At 46.1% G+C, this 23,400-nt stretch overlaps 2 protein-coding genes and 1 pseudogene across 3 annotated transcripts in view; 1 reads left to right on the plus strand and 2 right to left on the minus strand.

Annotated features, from left to right (window-relative positions):
- ERGIC3 (ERGIC and golgi 3) overlaps window positions 1-11,213 on the plus strand; it is a 19,548-nt gene extending 8,335 nt beyond the window's left edge. Inside the window, exons 8-13 of the mRNA XM_014886262.2 lie at window positions 3,487-3,518; window positions 4,163-4,259; window positions 5,931-5,995; window positions 6,794-6,930; window positions 7,790-7,845; window positions 10,358-11,213. Of these exons, the coding sequence (XP_014741748.1) occupies window positions 3,487-3,518; window positions 4,163-4,259; window positions 5,931-5,995; window positions 6,794-6,930; window positions 7,790-7,845; window positions 10,358-10,437 (467 nt within the window). The 3' untranslated portion in view covers window positions 10,438-11,213. The remainder of the gene's footprint in view (window positions 1-3,486; window positions 3,519-4,162; window positions 4,260-5,930; window positions 5,996-6,793; window positions 6,931-7,789; window positions 7,846-10,357) is intronic.
- On the minus strand, window positions 1,876-15,140 carry LOC106859156 (CMP-N-acetylneuraminate-beta-galactosamide-alpha-2,3-sialyltransferase 2-like; annotated as a pseudogene). The gene is made up of 6 exons (XR_015807291.1): window positions 14,891-15,140; window positions 14,448-14,638; window positions 14,024-14,300; window positions 13,609-13,650; window positions 13,354-13,473; window positions 1,876-13,235 (listed from the first exon to the last, which is right to left on the minus strand). The product of XR_015807291.1 is annotated as a CMP-N-acetylneuraminate-beta-galactosamide-alpha-2,3-sialyltransferase 2-like (transcript).
- Window positions 15,141-16,129: 989 nt separating this feature from the next.
- LOC106859187 (fer-1-like protein 4) overlaps window positions 16,130-23,400 on the minus strand; it is a 37,302-nt gene continuing 30,031 nt past the window's right edge. Inside the window, exons 38-42 of the mRNA XM_088174759.1 lie at window positions 23,281-23,379; window positions 22,763-23,004; window positions 20,593-20,870; window positions 19,742-19,842; window positions 16,130-16,262 (exon numbers count right to left, since the gene is read on the minus strand). Coding sequence (XP_088030885.1) covers window positions 16,196-16,262; window positions 19,742-19,842; window positions 20,593-20,870; window positions 22,763-23,004; window positions 23,281-23,379 — 787 coding nt within the window. The 3' untranslated portion in view covers window positions 16,130-16,195. The remainder of the gene's footprint in view (window positions 16,263-19,741; window positions 19,843-20,592; window positions 20,871-22,762; window positions 23,005-23,280; window positions 23,380-23,400) is intronic.

A 23,400-nucleotide genomic window follows, 5' to 3' on the forward strand; every position in this document is an offset into this window, starting at 1 on the left:
ACTTTGTTATAAATAAAGGTTAGCCTGCTAGTATCTATACAATAGGCAGCAAGACTTAACACTTCACTGGCAGCTAAGCCACGGAATTCTTGACTTAAATGATAGCGCAGCATGAAACAGCCTGGTGTTGCTGGTAACGGTTAAGAAAAACAACATAGCAAATGCTAAGGCTACTTCTCCTTTCTTTCTTTCTTTCTTTCCCCTGCCCACCATCAAATATACTTCCAAATTTTTACTAGGAATTTCTTTTTTAAAGCTCATTGATACAATTGTCAGCACAGACACACAAACCTGTGTGTTGTCACTGTGCTAGTGGCAGTGACAAGTCTGCTCTTCAGAGACAGCAAAAGGAATATCTGAAGCCAGTGCAGCTCTGAGCTCTTGGAAATGCAGAACCAGTGCCTTAATTCCAAGTACTACAGCCTTAGTCTCTGGGCATTTAGCTGTGAAATGCAAGGACCTCTCCCTACATCAGAGCCGTCGGAGGGAGAGTACTTTAGGGTTAGCATTTCCTTGTCTACTGTCCATTTTCTGTTTTGCCTGCATATCTCTTTGGGTTTAGTAACGATTTTGTATAAATACAAGTACAGCTTCTGGTGGTTTACTGAAAAATGCTAATTGAAAAAAAAGAGTTCACAGCACACTCAAGTAAATTTTTTAAAGGAGAGGCTAGCTCAAATCAGATCTTTAGCTTTGCAACTGTCATGGTTTGCTACTGGCCAAATGCCAGGCACCCACGAAAGTTGTTTGCTCACCCTCTCTTGCTCTCAGCTGGGCAGAGAGGGAAAAAAAATTAACAAAGGGCTTATGAGTTGAGATGAGGACTGAGAGAAAACACTCTAAGGGCAAAATAGGTTCATATTTAAAGGTATAAAGTAAATTTATTATTAATAGAGTCAGAGGAAGATAATGAGACGTAAAATAAGTCTTTAAAAAACCTTTTTTACTGCCCAACTGCTCCCTCTTTCCCACTGATAGTGTAGGGAGACAGGGTGGGGGGGTTTTGGTAAGTTCGTCACCCAAGACCTTTTTCTGTTTGCTCAGGGTGGGGTGTCTTACCTCTGCTATGCCACGAGTCCCTCCCATGGGCACACAGTCTTCCCAAAACTGCTGCAACATGGGTCACTCATGCACAGGGTGCAGTCCTCCAAGGACAGGTTGCTCTAGTTTGGAAGCAAGGGCCCTCTGTCTCTGTCTCTGGAAGAAGGGGCTCTCTCTCCATTTGGGTCTCCCACTGGATCACAGGTTTCTTTGGCATCCACCCGCCCCGGCATGAGTGCTTCTCCCATGGGCTGCAAGTGGATCTCGGCATCCCCCATGACCCCGTGGGCTGCAGGGGCACTGCTGCTTCACCATGGTCCTCACCATGGTCTGCAGAGGAATCTTGGCTTTGATTCTTGGAGCACCTGCTCTCCCTCCTTTTCCACTGACTTTGTTGTCGCCATGTTTCCCTCACATGTCCTCACTTCCTCCTCTTCTCTGACTAGAAGAAAAAACTGCTGCTCGTAAGTACTTTAGATAACAAGTTCTGCTAATTCAAAGATGCCTGCAGGATTCTGCAGCTCCAAGAGGTCGATCTCGTCCAGGTTCTGCACTGGAGAGTCTCTGACCATATTTGTGCCGCCGGCCACGCGGCCCTGCCAGCACCAAGTGGGCAGTGGCGGCCGCCGCGGCGCCGGTGCTGTTTGACACCTCTCTGCATGCAGGGCTGGGAGGAGAAGCTGCTGCCACTGCCGCTGCCCTTCTTCCCACAGCACGGCTGGCTGGCAAGGCCAGGCAGGCAAAGCCATGGCAGCAGCTGTGGGGATAGCAGCAGCTGATGGCAATCAACAGAGACAGGACTCCCACTTGCATAACAAAGAGCCAAGACCCCCGTTTGATGCAAGCACGAAGCCAATTTATTGATTTCACACATCAATATATATACCTTTTCAACTATAGCTAAAAATAGTACAACCACATGATTGGTGTTTCTAAGTAACATTACGTAATCAGAGTTCTACACAGACCCTCTGCACAGACCAGCACAGGCACATAGGGTCTTGTATAATTAATCTTAAACAAAGCACACCAAGCACACTTTTTTGCTTCTCCGTTCAGGGTTCTGTCTCAGCTTGCCAGGACTTGTGGCCTACCAAACCTAATACATCCACTTTAGTCATGAGTTGAGCAGTGCTCTGAGCCCTGCTCTGCAGCTGTATTTCTACACCCTGCCACCCCTGGAAAAAACTGCACGTGTGCTCTTTTGATTTTTCTTCTTAAATATGTCATCCAGAGGCGTTACCATCCTGTCTAATTGGGCCAGCAGCATATCCATTTTCAGAGCCATCAGAGATTGGCTCTGTCAGACATGGTGGAAACTCCTAGCAGCTTCTCAGAGAAGCCACCTCTGAGGGTCTAGCCTGCTACCAAGCAACCAGGCTGTGCCAAATCAACACAGTAGCTTGTCTTGTTCTAGGCTCTCAAGGGAGCAGCATTTCTAATCTTTGTTAATGATGTAGCAACACTTGGTGATCTGACTCCATTAGCTCCTAAAGTAATAGCCCACGATTATTGAACTGTGTTTTACTTTGCTAAAGTGAAAGGTGAGGTCTGCCATTCTGAGCATATGAATTTACCTGTTAAAATAGCCACAGCCTCTGGCTTCTTTGAGATGTCTGTGTGACTTTGGATAAACCTCTAAGGAGTAATACTAAAATGAGTTGCAATTTGTATTTTCATCCTGAGACTGATGCTTCTGGTATTGCATAACGTCATTTAAGTAGCAAACTAAAAGACATCCATTGCCTCCCACTGCCCATATCTCTGCCAGATCCCTTCTAGGAGTGTGTGGTGCTGCCAGCATTGTCACACTGCTGTATGTGGGAAGGGCAGATATGGGGCAGGCCAAATTCCCTAGATCCCAGCACTGGTGACAGTCACTGCGGCCCAATCAGTGGTTTGTAAATACCCTGCTCAGGCATCTCTGCAAAGACTTTTCCTTTCCTAGTATGTTCTTTGGGCAGCAGTAGCAAGGCTGATATGCAGAGTGCTGAGAGTTACTAGGATGATGATGGTTTTTAAGGGCACTTGCATGTTATATTAAAGCATGTGCTCTGCTCAGTTGTTATCATGCCCATGTGTTTTACAGCAGTGAGATGAGTTATGTGTTGCTAACAACAAAGCTTTCCTTTCTGGCCTCTGGGATCTTGTTTTTGCCCTAGATGAAGAATACATGCAGGTGAGGACTGAATACCTAATCTGAGGTAACCTCAAATTAAATTCACTTTCCTTCATTCTAGCAATGGCTCTGTGTCAGGAGGGGTATTACAGCAGTTTTATCTGTCACACACCCTACTATGCAAGCAAGAGAGAAACCCAGGCAATTTTCTTGCCATTTTAGATTGTGATGGAAATGAAAGGAGCTCCTTTATTGCTAGAACATGGTAGACAGATATTATTGTTATGACAATATAAGCTATATTGTTAACTATTTTTCTGTTACAGTTCACGACCTTCAGAGCTTCGGACTTGATAATGTAAGTTTTCCTAAGGCAGTGTTCTCTTAGTCTATTTTTGTTCTGGATTTCCCTCTTATTGCCACATTGAGATCCTAGATTGCTGCAGATTTGACTTTATGAGTCTAAGCAGAACCTGGGCCCTGCTTTCACAGAGGGTACTGAAATACATTCTGTAACATTTGCATGCTGCTTGGCAAGCCTGTGCCTCTCTTCCTGAGCCTGCCTTTCTCCTTAATCTGTGCTTCACAGTTTCTTAAGGTTGATATTGTCACAACTGCTTCTGGATCTGTTGGAGTTTACCTTGTGCTGGGAGGAAAGCAGATGATGCTCATACCTATTCCTCCAAGGCAGCTGATAGTATGTGCTTCAATGGCAGGGAGAGAAGTGGGTGGGAGAGTCTGCTCTGTAGATGGGAAGAAAGGGCACCACAGTCTGAGGATTTCCAGCAGGAGAAGGAGAAATTCCTTGTCTTGAAGTCTCCTGTGAATAAAAAATAAGAGCAAATATTTTGGAGTTTACTGTTAGGATGCACAGAGAAAGGAAGCACCTGTCTCTATTCTAGAGCCATGCTCAGAAAAATATACAAATAATGAACTTCAGACCCCTTACCTTGACCCTCGTGTGCTTTGTAGCTCTTTGAGTTATTAGCATTTCCATTTCAGATCAATATGACGCACTATATCAAACATCTCTCATTTGGAAGGGATTATCCAGGCATTGTGAACCCCCTGGATGGGACAGCCATCACTGCACAGCAAGGTAAAAGCCAGCTGGAAGAAGCCTCTTTTTAGGTGTCTGTATTAATAAGTGTTAGAAGAGAACAGGAGCAAAGTTCCCAGTTTTAACAAAAACCCTGACAGTGTTATGTGAAATGTGACTCCTCCATCTTGTGCTCTTTCTGGAGCAGCTGTCTCCATTCACCTGGAAGAATTCTGCCAACATGTTTGGATTCTGTGATCTTTCTGAAAGATACCTCTGTTCAGTGTTCATGGATGCACAACAGCAGGTACAGCATGTCATTATCAAAGGCCTACCTCAGATTTAGTTCAAGGAGAACTATATCTGACTACTACGTGCAGTGAGAGAGAGCCAGAAGATGTAGGGTAGAGAAAAAAAGCCTAATTGGTAGTTGCTGGAGAGCTGTGCTGTCTGCCTGACCTTGACATACCAAACAGTAAGCTTGAAAAGCTGCAATGAAGTTGAAATATTGCTGATCTTTTCTAGATAGCTCCGGATTTGTTGGCTTGAGAATGAAAGGCTGTTTTTCCTCATGCTGCCACTGTGCATGAGTTTATTTCCACAACCCTGCATTTCTATGAAAGGTCCTTTACATGCCACTGCAGTGTTATATTTTTTAGGTCTGCTGAAGTCTGAGAGGTTTGTCTTTGAAGGTAATTGGAACTGGATGTAATAAAGCTTGGAGAAAGTAGTAGTTTGCTTTGAAGTGGTGATAGGATTGTTAGTCCTACCTGAATCTGTTCTTATAAGTTTTCTACCATTGATTTGGATCCCAGTACCCAAATCAGAGGATGGCTTTTTAAAAAAAAGTACAGAAAAATTAAAAGGCGTCATAATGTTCAATGAAATTATGATGCTGTAGTTATTCTGTGGAGTAACAAACCATCTGAGAGGAAAGACCTGTAGCTGACTGGTAAATTTCTGCATGAGCACAAACTTTGCATCTTGAGCCTCAGAGAACAAGTTGGTAAATTCTTGAAGAATTTGTTCTGAAGACACGTTCCGGTAAAGAAATAGGAGCAGTAGCTTGCACGTCAAATTTATGTTTATTGCAACTAAAGATACCATTTGCAAGAATTGCTTCTGCTATAGAAATGGATTAATAATCTTCTCAAGGAAATTTAATAGAAAGCAGTTTTTTCTTGAATTGTGTTACCCTTAAGAGAACTGAAGGAACAGGCTGGTCTGAGGAAACAGAAGGGATCCTTCTATTTTTTTCTTCATTGGTTCAGATCTTCCTTTTCATCTTCTGATACAATAAATGCCATCCTTCTACAGAAATAAACTGCAATGTTAATTGAAGTTGATATGAGATACTCATTTAGACCAGAGTATGTTTTCTTAAGGCTTTGTTGTTAAAAATAAGAAATTTTCCTGGACTAGAATCAAAATTTGCAAGAAGTTTTATTGGTAAAGCTATAGCAAGTTTGTAGAAGGTTTTCCGTTTAGTCAAGGCCAAAATGCCATGAGTTTTGGTTTTGGTTGAAGCAGAAATGAGATTCACTTTGGCAAAATGAAAACACATTTCAGACATTAACTTTACTGTCCATGAAAACTTCCAGCAGCTGTTGTGCAGAAAGATGTTCCCTGACAAGTTGAACAAAACCAGTTTGTGTCTACCTGACCTGTCAGTGAAAAGCTTCCAGCTTATTGCTGGATATTAATTGTGTCTCTCCTTGTCTTTGCTTATAGCTTCCATGATGTTTCAATATTTTGTCAAAGTGGTCCCCACTGTGTATAGGAAAGTAGATGGTGAAGTAAGTACCTTTTTTCCTGTTACTTCAACAAGCAAAAGCCTTCACTTTCTCTTCATATTCTTGATGCTGACAGTAACTGTGGATCCAGATGTGTTGCCACATGTATACCAGGGGCTTCATTGTACATTCAGTACTTGGGACCCCTAAGTGTGGAATTTGGTAAAGAAACCAGGATAGTATCTTTCTCAGCTTGGATTGTAATTTCTGTCAGATAACTTAGTAGGGATGATAGAACATAATTTAATTTTATAGAAACCCAGTTTAATTGCTCTAAGAATGGGACTAGTATGAACAACATGTAGAAGAATGGCAAGGCACAGAAGAATGCTGAGGGTGATCTTCATTTATGTGAAGATAGGCTGTCTCTTTCTCCACTCTCCTGTCTCTATGTATTGTTTTCCTTTTTCTTACTCTTGATTATTTATGGCTTTCTGCCATCAGTGCTGTCTCCTGAAGCATGCTTAGCAGGAATGCATTTTGGTAGAGGATGCCATAGACTCAGGGTTGAGAGGGACAGCTTGTGCCATTTTGTGCCAGCAGAGATGAAATAGTCCAGCCTGGGTGTGATGCATCCCTCATACTATGGGCTAGCTGCAGCTTTAACTGGTAGCCTGTAGTAAAAACAGACCTCATAGCAAATACCTGATCCCAATAGAGTTCTTCGTGACTCTTTCTAACTACTGTCAGGCTGCCCCCATGGGCAGGGCTACACTGATGTGGTTCACTGAACTCATGTTTTAGTAGCCTTTCCTATTCCCTGTTAGCAAACCAATGTTTGCTATGTTTGTTTCCTGGTAGGTGGTAAGAACTAACCAGTTCTCAGTTACACGACATGAGAAAATAGCAAACGGGCTACTGGGAGACCAGGGTCTGCCTGGTGTCTTTGTGCTGTATGAGCTTTCACCCATGATGGTGAAGCTGACAGAGAAGCACAGGTAAGAGACATTTCCTTCTATTTTGTTCATCCTTCACTGATTTTGTCATTTTGAACAGCTTTAAACTTCATACTCACTTAGACATGACAGTGCAAATGCCTGAAATTCATCCCAGCCCCTTCCCAGCCAGTAGAGGGGAAGAGGTGCTCACTGATGCCCTTTCTCTGTGTGTGAACCCTGGTTAGGGATTGGGTTTTTTCTGTTACTATGTGAAGCATTGTAAGCCAGTGTCAAGATGGAAAAGGAAAATGGTGTAAGGAGCAGAAGTGTGATATAATGGTTCTTGATTCAGACTTCTAATGGGAAGACTGGACTTATAGAGCTTACTCATTTTACCAGCAGCACCCACACAATCCAAATGGTTCCTTACTATGCATTTCCTAGAGCTTTTCTACATATTGCAGTCTGTGTGGAACCTCTTCTTCTCTCTGGGTTAATGGCTAGCATGCAACTGCAGAGGAAGGGAAGGGGTTGTAGCTGTCCAGTCTTTGGGGTTCATAATGGGTGACAGAAAATGTCTATATCTTAAAATGTAGTAACGTGTGCTTAGGGATTTAGTTATTGTACTCTGCAGTGCATTTTCACTGGGTAGGAATGAATAATGTCTTAGGGATTAAAAGTCCATCTTTTAAGTTTATAAATTCAGTACTTCCTCTTAGTGCTGGTGACTAAAAGTAGCAGTGGCAAACTCCATTCTGTAGCCAATAGGAGTTAATTAATTCTTTAATTTGAGAATTGTCAGCTATGAATATTTAGGCAATGCATACTTATGTGATATGATGAACATTATTATAATCATTAGTTAATTGTTACGTACCTGATATGGTATCTGAGCTCATGCTGGTTGTTCAAATTCTAGGTCCTTTACTCACTTTCTCACTGGAGTTTGTGCCATTGTTGGAGGCATATTTACAGGTATTGCACCTTTCAATCATTTTGCTTTCTAAAGTGTAAACATTTACTATCTTACTCTTTCTAAAGTCTGCATGCCTAGTAATGAATCCCTGTTTGATGAAGGGAGATGAGTTCAGCCTTGGGGAAGCGATACAGCATGTTCTGCAGAGCATCAGACTAGTTTGCACTGGAGGCTTACAAGATCCTGTAGATGATGAAGTCCTATTACAGCATCTCATTTCATTAGACCTGTAGGCCTGTCATAATATCTCATTTTGATGCTCTACAGGACATCAAACATCTTTTCAAACAAAGCTGTTCTTCACTGACCATATGAAAGTGTCTGTACTTGCATATTTGGCTACCTTGGGTCTGTAAGCAGATAGTTGTTTTCATGTGGAGCCAAAGCCAGTAAAATCTGTGAACCCAGGTTGCTATGGGCATAATATATATCCTGAGTGAGTCCCTCCACTTCACCCTCAGTGCTGGCATCTGGAATAGCTAATCAGTATCTCCTTAACTCTGTGCATGGGAGCAACCTTGGTCCAGCCATGCTTTGCAGGTAGTAATCCAGGGTGCTCTAGTCAGAGATGTGGGTGTTAAGGGCCAGTCTGAAGATGTGGTCAGGGACCTGAGAACCTAGTTTCTGTGTCACATAACATCTGTATCACATACCTAAAACATCATACCTTTATCTGCAAGGTTTTCCCATCATCTGAGGTGCCACAGTGCTCAATTGACCTGATATTGTTAAATAAAATTTCTGTCTGCAATAAATTTTATCCTGTGCATCTCTCTGATTTGAAAAGTCATTAAAAAAGTACTTTCATGACAAATTCAAATGCCCTTTAGCACTGACTGAGTTTGGCAGCCAATTCATGTTTGCTACCATACACCACATTCAGACTCTGTATTCTAGAGATCAAATCAACTGGTGGCCAATAAGACCAATTCCTTGTACCAGCAGTTCAAGTGTGGCCAACAGGATCAGGGGGTGAATGTCCCTGACTGCTCATGGGTGATGCACCTTGAATACTGGGTTCAGTTCTGAACCCTTCATGATGAGCAAGACATTGAGGTGCTGCAGCAAGTCCAGAGAAGGAAATGGAGCTGGGGAAGGAGCTGGCACGTAGGTCTGATGAGGAGCAGGTGGGGGTGCTCAGCCTGGAGGAAAAGAAGCTCAAGAGGGACCTTCTTGCTCTCTTCAACTACATGAAAGGAGGTTGGAGCCAGGTGAGGGTCAATCTCTTCTTCTGACAGGGACAGGACGAAAGCAAATGGCCTCAAGTTGCACCAGGGGAGGTTTAGAATGCATATAAGGGAAAAAATTATCGTGGAAAGGGTTGTCCAGCCATGGCACAGGCTGCCCAGGGTAGTGGTAGAGTCAGCCTCCCTGAAGGAATCTAAAAGGACATGTAGATGTGACACTTAGAGATGTGTTTTAGCAGTGGGCTTGGCAGTGCTGGGGGCAATTGGACACTATGACCTTAGAGGTCTTTTCCAACCTAGATTATTCTATGGTATTCTAAAGTCACCTCTGTAACAGTGTTCATGTAACAGTATCAAATTGATTCCACAAGTAGAGATAATTTCAAGGCAAAACAACCACACAAGAGTCATCTGAAGCATTATTCAAAGACCAAATATTAAGTCAAATAATTCCATATTATATAGTAATAAACAGAAGATTCAATTCCCGTTTTAGCTGCAATGCTTTGTATCATGTTGAAATGTATGTCTTTGTATACAGACAAGTAATCATTTACTTATTCCTTTAATTGAGGTTTTGAATAAAAGAAAGAATATGAAGCTTTATAAAATTGAATTATTAAAAAAAGGCTCCCTAGCAACCTTTGTGTTCACTCCCTGGCAGGAGCTCAAGGTTCCTGTCCTATGAAAATCTTGGTTATCTCAGGTTTGTGATACAGTAGACCGATTCTGAGTTTTTCTGTGGTCACAAACAAGCACTGACCTAATAGGCTTCTTCACAGCTGGAGAGGTTTTTGGGGAAAATACTGCAGAAAGAATTAAAGGCAGTGGTTTATATTGCTTTGTGTCTGGTGGGTGTACATTGCTGTGTCCAATACAGGGCGTCCATCAAGGGCAGCATATGGTACTTTTAAGGTTGCTGTGAAATGAGCAAGAAATAGGAAACATGCCCTTTTTTGCAAACTGAGTCAAGGCAACAATATGGCATAAAGCTCTCCACATCAGTTTCCTCTCCAGACTCTTCTCAGTCATCAGTAAACACACATGGCTCAGCCTGTCGCTTACTTCTGAAACAAGGATCTTTTCTGGAGAAGTATGATCACTTCTGTCCTGCAGGCTGAGTCTTGTCTGACCTGAGGAGTTGAGGACTTTACTGTTCTGAGCAGCAGCAGCAGCAGCAGAACGTTTTTCTGTCTGGTGGACCTGGGATTCCTTTCCAGAGGATTCCTTTCCTCTGACAGCAGGGTTTGTGTTTTCTTTCCCTGGGAGTTGTTCTCTGTTTGAGGCATGTCTGACTTCATCCTTTTGGTTTTTTTCCTTTTAGTTGCAGGTTTCATTGACTCCTTGATCTATCACTCAGCACGTGCCATCCAGAAGAAAATTGATCTTGGGAAGACAACATAAATAAGCAATGGCATCGGCCCATTTAAAGACAAACAAACAAACAAAACCAAAAACAAACAAATAACCCCACCCCTCCAGCCTCCAAGAAGAATTAAACAGGCTCTTTGAAACACAAGTGATCTTCTGAGAGTGCACAGGAGAACAGGTTTGGAATTTCCAGATGCCCCTAACCACTCATATATTACTGTGCCCTCATTCTTTGGCCTTAGTTTGTGGATGGAACAACTTGAACCTTGCTGCTATAAAGATCAGCTATGGTATCTTGCTCTGCAGACCCTAGGGTCAAACTCCATTTGTGTCAGTCCATGTTCCTCCAGTTCTGTTCCCCTTTCCATCAGAGATGCTGGAGATACTGCATTCTGTTTGCCTCTAGGAATAATGTACTTTATTGTCAAGAGACCTGTAATGGATTGAAGTTACCATCAAATAAGCTTTCTACCAACACCATCAGGGGTTTTAAATTTCTCTTTACAATGTTTCGGGTGTGCTGATGCTGTATATCAGACCTCCGTGAAAATGTGCTGAATCCCATCTATTGCCATACAACCATCCTGGGCTGCATGGGGAGCTTGAGCATTTGGGATGTGCTTTCTGTGCTGGGGGAGTTTCCAGCTGTTCTTCTTATGAAAGATGCAGGTTGATGTTTCAGCAAAAAAAAAAAAAAAAAAGAAAGGGGGGTCTGGAATTTTAATTGATTTTTTAATTGGACTTTTTTTTCATTTCCCATTGGTGTATATTTTCAAATAAAGTCCATCCTCTGTTGTGCTGGTAAGGCATATGGAGAAATAATTAAATTATTTGAACTAATCCTGATATTGAATTGGAAATTAGAATTAAAAGGCATGTTGCATTGTGGCAAAGTACATAGATATTATGATGATGATGGGCTTTTTTCTGTTAAATCATCTACACAAATGAGTAAAGTGCTTGGTATGTGAAGCTATATTGGGAGAAATTTGAAAACAGTGAGGAAAGAAAATTGTGAATTCTTGTCTTATTTGATATAAACCAGATTGATTACTCTTAAATCTCAGATCTGAATTTGCTTTGGTACGACTCTAACCTTGGTCCAAGCAATTGGACAGGCACATGATCAGATACTGCAGAGAGAAAGCTGTTCTGTAATTTATTTTGAAGTTGGTTTTGCTAGGTGGTTGGTTCTTGTAATTAGTTGAACTTACCTATAAACCAGGGAGTCTAAAAACTGCTTCAGTTTTTTCTGTTTTTTCAGCTGGGGAGAGAAGCAATTTGTGGTGTGGGTAAGCAGAATTATTATCTTCAAGCAAGAATGTTGAAAATCAGATTTGTTTTAAATGTATTTTTTACAAGTATATTTAATTAATCCAGTGGGTCAGGATCACATAGTACTACTACAACATGAAGAAGGGAACATAGTATTGGTATGTTTCATCAGGAGCAAAAAGTGACCTGAACAGCTTCAACTGCTCGTCAGTGCACTGAGCTTTGTAACTAAACTTATAAAAATAGTCAGGAGAGAGAAGATGAATGGAAGTAATGCAGCAAGAGTTTAACCCACAGTAAAACAGTTACCACTGTTACCTATCAAGGACTGGCTTGTCCTTCACAGGAAAGCCAATTGCTTGTAAACTGGAAAAGCATTGGAGATCCTTGCCCAGAGCACACCTGAGCACCTAAAGAAAGGTGAAGGGAAGGTGAAAGTGCCATACTTGTACTCATCATGGGAAACTGGAAATAGTGGAGAGAAGAAATCAGACAGAAATGGAGATTCTACCTGGAGAGGCAGAAAATTAATGAAGCTAATAGTTAAGTAATACAGGCTTCTGCTGTCAGTTGGAAGGATATGAGTACAGGAGTTCTGGTGATTTTAATAGACTGAACTGAACGCCCAAGTAACTAAGAACCGTGATAAAGCTGAGTCTGAATCAAGGGTGTTAGTGATTGAAAGTGATAAAAGACATCCAGCTAGCCCTGCTCTGGAGGAGAAAAACTTCCTTTGGGGAGCTCAGTCCCCACGGTCTGCAGTCTTGTTCTGCAGGGGGGTCATGTTCCGCAGGGGTGCTCTTTTCAGAGTTGTAAGGGGTCAAAAAGCAAAGGAAATTGTGGTTCACATGTGTATTCAACATAAGATCATTTCAGATTTATTTGATTCTGTTGTCATCTGTCACCATGTTTGATTTTTCCCTTCTTAGTCTTCCTTGATGCATTTAAAAAATATTCCCTTAGTTAAAGGCTGTAAGAATAAAAGTCTTAGTAAAAGACTGAGCTAGTGAGGGGGGCATCTTCCTTTCCTAAGGGCAACTACAAACCTCCCCCAAAAGCCATCTGTGGGTGGAAATACCATCTCTGTCATGCGGACAGCCACGTTTGAGCAGCCACTGTTCACTACTGGCTTCACAGCCCTGCAGATCCACACACTCTATGCCCACCTCCAGCCCCAACATCTCCCCTTTGTCCCTCCCAACCAGGATGGGCAGAACTGTGCCCACCCCATGTCCAGCTAAATGCAACATCGCTGCTGCCATGGGAGAAGGGCACCTACAGTACCCAGCTGATAGGACCAGCACAAGCAGTACTGAAACCCTGTGAAATGCAGTGCCCTTTGGCCCCTTCCTGGCCAAACAGCCTGGCTCCAGTTTCTTGGAAATGCATCACTTGTAGGATACAATCCTGCCTTCATGTGCCCATCTCTTGATGAGGCTGAATTCAACATGAGTGTCATGGACTCTTGTCCTGCGAAAGGCTCTAGACGAACAGGTTTTTTCCCAGTAGTGGTGCCAGTTCCCTTCACTGTCTGCTCTGAAGCCAATCATGCAGACCTGTGCACATGCCAGCAAGAGCCTATGCTGTGCGGACACTGGGGAATCCTGCAAGCGTATGGACTAGCAGTGCAGGGGAGGTACACTGGCAGCATCTGGTACTACTGGCTGTGCTCACCTGCTGGCAGGTGTTCAAGGCAAAGAGCAGGTCTGTGAAGCCAGTGTAGGGGTACCGCCCATGATGCTATGTCCAGTTGTCATGGATGTACTTGAGGAGAGCTGGACTCAGGATCAGCACCTAAGTGGGGAGTGGAGTGATCAGGTGCTCTCCATGCTGGGACAGAACAGCCAGCCCAGCACAGTGCAGCCGATGGCTCTCTGCCCAGCAGACTTCTGCCTGCACCTGTGGAGCTGGAGTCCACAGAGCCATTACCTTGTTCCTATCAGCTTTGATGAACTGTTTAACTCTCATGTGCTGCAAAAGCAGAGGCAAGCAGTGATTATGTAGTACGCTCGCTGCTGAGGGGGTGCATTTCTTTGCAGAGGGTATCTGTTGTCTGCCAGCACCCAGCCCAGTGGCATCCCCTGCCCCTTGGGCTGGCTGTAGGAAGGAACACGTCAAGCCCCCCCTGCTGTGGGGACAGCTACCATCCCACTCATAGGGGTATGTTACTGCAGATTGACAGGTCAATGCCCAACTACCTCGAAGTGCAGGGCAGAGGAATGCCTAGTACCCTTTGAGCCATCAGGACTAATGCCAGGTCTCCAGTGAGGCACCAGAACCCCCAGACCACACTGCACCATCCACAGGGTTTCCAGCACAAGAAACACCATCCCCCAAAGCTGACATACCGTGTAAGTTCTCTGGTGGAGCAGGCACTGGTCATCCACTGCAGGTCCAGAGGTTAGAAGGGGACATGGACCAAGTGGACATTGGGCCTGAGCTTCACTGCACTCTCTGGGTACATGAAGTGATGGGTTGTTCTCATGCCAACATCCAGCTCAAAGCCAGTGACCTTTGCTCTGTTCATCCTAAAGGATAGCAGGATGGTGTGTCCCAAAACAAAGTACATGGTCTGCTGGTCCCAGGCTCTTGGTCCCACCAGGCAGGGACAGCAGGTCACCCTAGCCAGCAGCAAAGATTGGACATGAGTGACACAAAGATAAGCCAGCCACCTCCCCATCACAGGGTTTGAGTTGGCAGATTTCAACTATGAGCATGCCAGGGTTCTGGGAAGACAGGGAGAGACCAAGTCCCTTTAGGTCACCCACCTCAGCACCCAGTCATGAGCATCGATTAGCAGCCCATGGCTGGACCTTTTCAGCCACTCCGAGTTTCCCACCACCTCACAAGTCCTGCAGCGAGATGGGATCCACACTTCAGCTGTCAGGGCCCAGAGGACATTGAAGAACTGCAGAATTATAGCCTGGAGGTGGGCACCACTTGAGGGACCATGCAGGGTCTAGAGGAGCAGTCATAGTGACATGCAGCATCAGGACTTCCACTAGTAAACCAAAGGGAGACAGAGCCCCATTTTTCCTAGCAGAGACCTGGGAAAGGACAGAAAAAACAGATGAGATATTAGGCAAAGGGTGCAAAACAGCCCAAGGGGCAGGGTACAAGGTGGAGGAAGGGCTGAGCTGAGATCTTTGCATCCATTTATCTCCATCATACCTGGGAAGACCCACAAGCTCCTGCCCATTGCCTCGCTTACCAGCCACCACTGAAGCACATCTGAGGAGAGCTCGTGGTCTGCATCCATCAGCAGAGGCCCTGTGGCTGCCTTGTTGAACAATGCAGAGCTGTTGGTAGGGCTGGTGCAGTGGGCAGGCAGGAGGGGTGTGAAGGAGGGAGGAAACCTAACAGACAGGACCAGTACCATCTGTGAGGGCTCAGAAACACTGCCACAGGACCAGCAGCAGGCACGGGACCAGCACCACCTTTGTGTACATCTGGAACAGCATCCCATGTGCCACCTGCAGTGATATGGCACAAAGAACAGTGGCAGCAATGCCACAGGATGCCTTCTCACCTACCCTCTCTGCCCAGCCTCCTGGGACACCTCTTAGATGCTCACCCACTGTGAGGGAACTGAAATAGCCCAATATTTTTTTCCTTTTCTAACTATTCAATGACATTATTTCTGTGTTCTGCTGTTGCCACTGCCACCAGTTACTTCAGGCCAGACAGGGCTGCCTGGCAGTGTGTGCTGTACAAGAAACTGCTCTCTGCCTGCAACACTTTGAGGGTCTGCAAACTGACCTGTGAACAAGCAGCAAGGCATCATCACCCAGCCATGGGTCAAACACCAGCTTTCCCATCCAGAGTGGTGTACATTCACCTACCAAGTGCACAATGTGAACCCTCCTCCCCATCCATGAGGAAAAGGCTCCAGAGCCTCTGTGTCCTGAGCCCATGTAGGCACCATGCAGCTCCCACCCTAGTGGTCCTGGTGCTCTGCAGCAATAATAATTGACTAACAAAGAGAAAGGTGACAGATAAGAAAAAAAAAATAGTAATTAACTGCTAGATGCCAAACTGTTGAAATTCTGAACACCACGGGAACAGAGATCTGAAAAGCTGGAAGTTCACATTTCTAAAATGGTGCCCACCAGAGAAGGGGAAGATGGCATCACACCCTTCCCTTCCCAGATGGCACCCTCCATCCGACTGCATGTCCCCAGGAGCAAAGAGACAGTATGGAAGCAGCCCCTCCTGGGAAGGCAGGAGCTACATAGCAGCTCCAGAGGTGGATCAAAACTCTCCAGCTCATGTGGCAAGCTGCTGCTTCCCCCTGCTGTTCACTGCCTGTGCTGGTGCTGCGCTCTGCTATGCGGCTGGCAGTGGTGGGGAGCGAAGGACCTGAACAGCACTGCCATGGGGTGGTCCGACGCCAGGAACTCGCTCACTGTTTCTCTTGCAGGCAGAATTTTCCAATTCGAAACAGTTTCTAGTTCAGTCTTTACAAGCGGCTACAGTTGCAAACCCAAAGCTGACACGGAACAGAGAGACTGCTCCCCTAGTTCTGTCTCCTGGAGCGGGGCTCACTGGAGCAGCGCTGCTCACAGGGAGTCAGAGGCAGCCACCTGTGGAAAGGAAACGGCTAACTGAAGTGTCTGCACGACAAGGAAAAGAAATGAAAAGAGAACCCCAAGAAAACAAAAAATAAAAGAGGAAACTTCTGTGTCTCAGTTTGAAAGACAGGTGTCTGCTAGGGAAAACAAGGTCTTCTTTTGAAATGGAGACTGTAAACTTCCTTCTTCTGAATTAGTATAATTTTGAAATTAAGGGGGTCTCAGGCAAAGATACGGGGGTAGGAATAACAGTTCTTGACTAGTGTGTACAGCAAGGCAAACAGAACAAGCCCAGCTCTGGCATTAACAGCGAACAGAACAGGAGCCCAGTCCCAGCTCTCGGCCGCGGGCACTTTCCCTTGGTGCAGTTCCCGGCACAGCCGGCAGGGAGCGCTGGCGGCTCCCGGCGGGCAGGGGCGATGATCCGGGCGCGCCTGCAGGGGGCGCTGTGGCGCGGGCTCGGGCAGCGCGCGGTGCTGGCGGCGGGGCCCGGACGGGAGGGGATGGAGGAGAGAGGCTTTGCTCAGGAACCCTGGGGCAGGGTCGGCCCGTGCTCAGCAGGACGCTTGGAAACAGCGAACTGAAATGGCAGGGTGTCCTGGCAGGGCAGGGGTGCGGGGTCCAACAGCAGAAGAAGAGGCAGCTCCTGGCTGGGCTATGGCAGGGGTAGCAGTGACCTTCCTCCTCCGAAACCAAGAGCGAGAGAGAGCAACTGCCCCCCCCCCTCCTTTTAGCTGCTTCTAATCTCGTGGTGTCCCCGTCCCCCACCTCCCCTAGAGAAACTCCCAAAAAAGTCAGGGAGGTTCCCCCTCCCCCATCTCATGTACTCAGACATCAGTGCTTCTTTAGCAAGTCAGTGGGAAAAATTTCACAGGCAACAAGAAAAAACAGCCCAAGCCCCAACACTCTGCTTAAGCAAGGACCAAATGGCCAGTGAAACAAATACCACATGGCCAAAGGGAAGCAAGTTCCTGAAAGCATCGATTTCAAAAGCGCCAGCAGTAGAACCCTGCCTCACCAAACGTTCCATCTGCAAGGTCTTAAAGAGGCAGTAAGAATTTTTGAGCACAGAAAGATATGTCATACAGTAACATTTTGAGTTACAACAGGGCAGCTATTTTTACTGTCAGGTTGATATAGACTAAAGATTTACCTAAGCTCCTTGATCATCCCCTACCCCAGGTTAGCTTGACCCTGCCACAGCCCATGGAACTGTCCAGCTGATGGAATGTGCTCAGGGTCTAACTGGCAAAACAGACATGACATGCTCAGCAATGGTCCCTTGGGATCTGCAGCCAACCTTGATGTTGCTCACAAGCGCACAAGCAGAGGGAGCTGTGAGAGGCCTCTGGTGCACTAGGCAGAGCCTGGGGGACTTGTTGCTTAGGTAGCTTGGTTTTTTTGCTAGCTTAAACAACAATTTTTTTTTCTCCCTTTGCCTGGCCTGGAGAGAAAGCAGCAGGAATCCTTCGGCAGCTTTTGGTTTGTTCTTTTCCTGAACTGTTCGGCTTCATTTTGGTCCGAGATCAGACAATCAACAGGAGACCATCAGCCAGGTCCTGTGGGAGCCGTGGGAACCACTCTGCTGGCTCCAGGCCTCAGGAAAAGATAAACCAGCAAGAGGAAGGACACCAAAATCCACCGGCTTCATCTGCTATGAGGCAGAGACCAATACCAGAGTTTCAACACGTGATGGTGGTGGGAAATGTGTTTGAGCATGGCTGAAAGAGCCAAGAGGGCTCTCTGGAGGTGTGCACTGGGTATGCTGGAGTGCATTGAGTTTGTTTGAATGGACCAGTGGCTGCTGGGGTGCACTGGGCACTGCTGGGGAGGACCAGGCACTATTTATGAAGGCAACATCCCACCCAATAGGCCCTGTGTAAAAACTGGGAGTGATGCAGCACTGTCACAGTCCAGGGCTTGGCTGTAGCCCCAAGCAGGCGCTGCATGACCTGAGCCTTTTGCAGCGTATTTTACCCCCACCTTGCAGCCCAAAGGTCCCCTAGAGAGAGAGAGGCCTCTCTTTTTGCCATTCTGAGGTCCCCATCCCATGGCTGAACCCTAGACTCACTGGGGGAACATCATGTCTGCCCCACAGTGACTTCTGACTTCATGTCCAGCCAGAGTCCTCACCTGCTTCACATCTAGCTGCCAGGCTCTGCCCAGAAATTTTTTCCCCAAAAGATACTCTATTCCTGCCCCATTCAAAGGTCATGAGGTAGGCACCTTTGCTATGAAACTGCACAGTCAGTTAAATCCTTTGGGAAAACTGTTGTCCCACTGAGCATCACCTGCACCTCTCACAAGGAGTCTGTCCTCTCAAAACCCTGGTAGAAACACCTCCACTGGGATCAGATGATGTCAGGGGTTGTCTGTGCAGATGACAGGAACCCTGGTGCACCAGAAACCATGCTGACAAGTGTTATTTAGTTTGCATCAGCCCAACACCAAGTACAGATGCACACTCATGACCCCATGTTGTCCCAGTGTCATCCTTGTTGCTGTACTACTCAGGAGGAAAGGCAAAAGGGTAGTAGTGAGGACTGCTGAACCAGGATCCGCCTGTACCCCACAAAGAAACAGGTTGTCTCCCACCTCCAGAAAGCAGCTAAAAAACATAAGTATCAGAGAGAATAGCCAAGGAGCTTTTATTCATGATGTAAACAAAGCTCACTTCTGCAGGTCCCCGTCTCTCTAGGCTGTCTCTGCACCTGCAGAGTTTCATTAAACTTTCTGATCATATCTTGATTCCTGCCACAATCACCCCTGTCTCTAAGTAGTCCTCTGCTGGAGAGCATTTATCCATTTATGATCTTCTCGCTGATGTATCCAGGCATGGTGTAGACCAAAAGAACCAAGAAGATTGTCAGGGCAGTGACAACAATCAGCATAATTATGTATCTCTTGTACCGCTTCCAGATAAAAAACACAAAGGTCTTAATGGGATTCACAAACCAGTTGAAAGTTGTTTTGGGCCGACTAGAACAGGAAGAGAAGAATAGATAAGGACAGGCTCGATCCACAGAGCACCACGTTGGCCCTTCTGCTTTGGTGTCCTGCTACCATCATGAATCACCAGCTCTTCCTGCTGCTTCCAGGTAGGATCAGCCCAGGGGCTGCAGTTAACTCACTGCCTGTGGAAATGCTAGAGACAACAGGACAGGATTCTTGGAACAGTGCCCCAGTGTCCCCAGGGTGAAACTGTCCTTCACCCTCATACACAAGGGATCCCTTCACGCAGACAGACCTGACCAAACAATGTTATGGCACAGCTGCCTTGAGTATCTTCCTGAGATCAGGCCAGGTGCTGCAGCCTCAAGAACTACCTCCACAGGACCCACTTGAGCTCTGGGAAGCCCTGGCAATCCTGGTCCTGCAGACCTCACTGCCCAGGGCCTCCTAACAAGCCAATACTCTTGGTTTCCATACAAACAGCTGCTGAGAACGCAGCACTGTCTGTGCATCCTAAAGGTGGTAATATAGATACTCACTTGGGCTTTTCCAGGGATTCAGGCCCTCTTCGGCCCAAGCCAACAGGACTTTTGTCAGCCTCCTCCACAGTCAGCAGCTGGAACTCCGCTTCCACCTTACCCTGGAGGGACAATATGTCTGAGCCACAGTTGAATGTGTTGCTTCACAGACCAGCCTGCTGACCACACATCCTGCCATAATTGGGTATTTTTCTCCCAATTCCACTTACAGATGGCTCAGAGCTTTTTTCTCCATTGGCTGCAGTTTTACCTCACAGCCAGTGGAAACTGTGGCCTGGTAAGAAACTAACTGTTTTGCAGACAAGGAACTGTATTTTAATGAACTACTCTACTACCTGATTTGTCTGCACCCTCCCACAGTGGCACTGAGCAAATTTCACCCTTGGGGACACACAGTGGTCCAGTAGTAGGGGTATCAGGAGCGAGTCTGTCCCTGGTCAGTTGTCAACTGCTTATCTTGGGCAGGCAGAGACCCAGGCTTCTGCTGCTGTCCTGACTGGCTGATGGGGAGATATATGCCTCTTGCTTTAAAGTAGGACTGAGCAAGGAGAACATGGTCTGGTGTGTTTCAGTGGGAGCACTAAATTCCTAAACAAAGACAGCTGCCCTCATGGAGCACTGCTCTATGGGAAGCTCAGAGAAATACATGAAGTCAGACATCCCTGCATGCCATGGCAGTTGGTTCTACAGGGTACACAAAGTGCGGGATTGGCATTAGATGGAAGAAGTCTTCAGGATCCTGCAAAAGCTGGGCTACTGCTGCCTTTGTAGGTTGTGTGCCTGTAAAGCAGGCTGCCATATCAAGGCAGAGGCAAAACACTGTGCTCACCAGTGCCAGCACCCCACCTTACCGTCAGGAGGTACTTGTTCCCACTGGGGTCTGTGAATTCCATGTCCTCTGGTTTGACTGAGCTGCTCCACTTCTTTTTCTTTTTCTTCTTGTACTCCCTTTCCTCTCTCTTGTCATCTTCTTGATCTCTGAGTTTGATGAAGGGCCACCAGCCCCTCATGCGCTTGTTTCGGAAGATGGAGAATCGAGGCGTTGCATTCTCCTTGGCCATTTTGATGGTGCAGTGCTCAGAGCTCTTGGCTGCCCGCACCATGTCATGCAGCTTCAGCTCGATGGAGCCTGCAGGCACAGGGGAGACCACATGGTAAAACCCTGAGGTCAGCCCCACACAACATTTGGTTGTCTCTTCCACACTCCCAACTGTCATGAGCAGGTTCCAGCTGCTGTAATGATCTAGCAGAATCTTTCAGGAGAACCTGAAATTCTGCATAAGAAAGGACTAGCTCAGGAGTTAGAGACTAAGAGGCAGAAGTCCCAGGTCTTGCCTCGTTTTTGATATGGGCTGTTTAGTGAGTTCATATGGTGAATTATTTTCACCCCTTTATCATGCCCCACCCTGCTCTCCTCACATGTCCAAGCTCATCTTCCTCTCTAATTCCTGGAAATGGCAATTAAAATTATAAAATTATAATACTTTAAAATTATAAATGCTTTAAAGGTTTCAAGTTTGTCTTAGATCTGCAACAGCCTCAGTTCATCTCCCTGTTTGACCTTGTGCCTCTGTTCTCCTCAGAATGAGCTCCTGTCCCACTTTGGCACTGAGCCCTTGCAACAAAATAATCTTACCACATCCTGGTCTGTACTGGCAAAAGCAGACAAGGGATATGAGTGTTCTCTGCTCAGTTCCAAGTAAGACCGCATCTGGATACAGTGCCCAGTTTTGGATCCCCAATACAAGAAAGGTATCAACGAAATAGTGTTTAGTGGCTGAGATAGTCAAGTCTGTAGTGGGTGCTACAGCAAGAGGGGTGAAAGACACATACATATTCAGCCCAGAGGAGAGAGGTCAAGAGGGAGATCTTACTGCATCCCTCACAGCCTAAAGGAAGCGACAGAGCAGATGGAGCTAGACTCTTCTCAGAAATGGATAATGAAAACACATAAGGCAACAGACACAAAATGCTGTGAGTAAAAAAAACCTGAGATTTGTGACAAAGGTGCAGCCAGGAAAGGATCGTAGAGAAGGGTTCTGGGAATCGGTCCTCGGAGATAATCAAAACCCACTCAGAAAATGTCCAGAGCAGCCTGACCTACAGTGCATCCAGCCCTGCTTGGGGGAGGAAATTGCAATAATCCCTGCAGAAGCTGCTTACTATCTAGAAGTTCCTGAGATTATACATGCCAGAAATCATTGGAATTGTTAGTGCTTTCTTCAGCGCCTCAGTTCTTCATGGCTGAACCACTGGAAGTGCCTCATGAAGTAAAGCTGCTTAAAAACACTATGAAAGGTTAAGTATAAGGGAAGTTTAAACATACCCAGGAGATAGTAGGGGAAAGGGACTGCTTTTTAATAGTGAGGTTAACATTTGAAGAAGGGAGGAACAACTGAACAGAGCACTATAAACTTGGGGATGATAGCAGAAGTGGGAGAGAATCAGCAGTACTTGTGCTAGCATAATGTGTGGGGAATCACCACTAGCTTTGTTTTGGCACCAGGCCTTGCTGCATGCCCAGCTCAGCAAGTCTGATTACTAGGAAGTACGAGAGCATCCAGGGAGCTCTGAGCCCCCAGCAATGAGATGCTGCAACTCAGGTGCCAATAGCCTTACAAAGATTGTCAGTAGTCTCACAGAGGGTGTCCCTGTGCCCAAAACATAAGGTCCTGGGGAAAATGCTCTTAGGCCCAGACTTCGAGATCTGCATATCTGAGAGCATGAAAAACAAGCAAGTTTATTGGAAAGGTTGTGAGGAAGAAGAACCTGGAAGTCCTGTTGTGTGACAGGCCCTGAAAAAATACACCAAGGCCCTGGGACAAGCATGCAAGCACTACATATCTCCTGGCTCTGTCTATAGCTCAGGTGTGAAAAACCAGCCCAGGTGACTGCTGAGCTGAAGAGTTTGATCTGATGGTCCTGATGTCCCTTCTCAGAGAGCTGAACCCCAGGGAAATGTAGTAACGCTCTAGCAAGGTAAGGGACAGGTCACCTCACTTCCAGCAGGTAACACCATACCTAGAAAGTCATTTGCTGAAATCCTGTCATAATCCCAGACCTGGAGGACTAGAACAGCTGGTTCCCGAAATTCTGATTCCTCCATGGAGAAGACAGAGTCCTTTTTCTTGTAGGTGATCTCCTTCTCAGTCGGGAGATAATTGAAGCGGAAGATGAACCTCCAGTTGAAATTGCCTTCCCCAGTCAAAGAGTTAAAGTGTACATCTGTCTCCTGCTTGTCATGGTCAAGACCTTTTATCCAGCTGCAGGAGAAACTCGGTTACCCTCTACCCTTGTCAGCCAGCCTCAAAGGCAGAACAAAAGGATGGAAGCACTGAACCCCATGGGGTAGCAAGAAGGGGTCAAACCAGAGCAACACCTGGACAATATCTCTGGGGTTACAGCAGCCCATGGAGAGGAAGTGGGCACCTCACACCTCACACCTCACACACACAGGTTCAGAGGAGACAAGTAAGCATGTGGGCCAGGGCAGGGAGCTGGGCAGCCAGGCTCTAGCCTCCCACTCGTTCTCACCAGACCTTTTCACGTAGATGTCGCTGGAAGGCTCTCCTGTTACTGGGTTGACATCATCAAGGATCACATCATCAGTGTTCCAGATAATCACACGGAGCTCATAGCTGTGGGAAGGACACAGAGGT

This window comes from Sturnus vulgaris, chromosome 17 (assembly GCF_052056855.1).
Source record: "Sturnus vulgaris isolate bStuVul1 chromosome 17, bStuVul1.hap1, whole genome shotgun sequence".
NCBI classification, from domain to species: Eukaryota; Metazoa; Chordata; class Aves; order Passeriformes; family Sturnidae; genus Sturnus; species Sturnus vulgaris.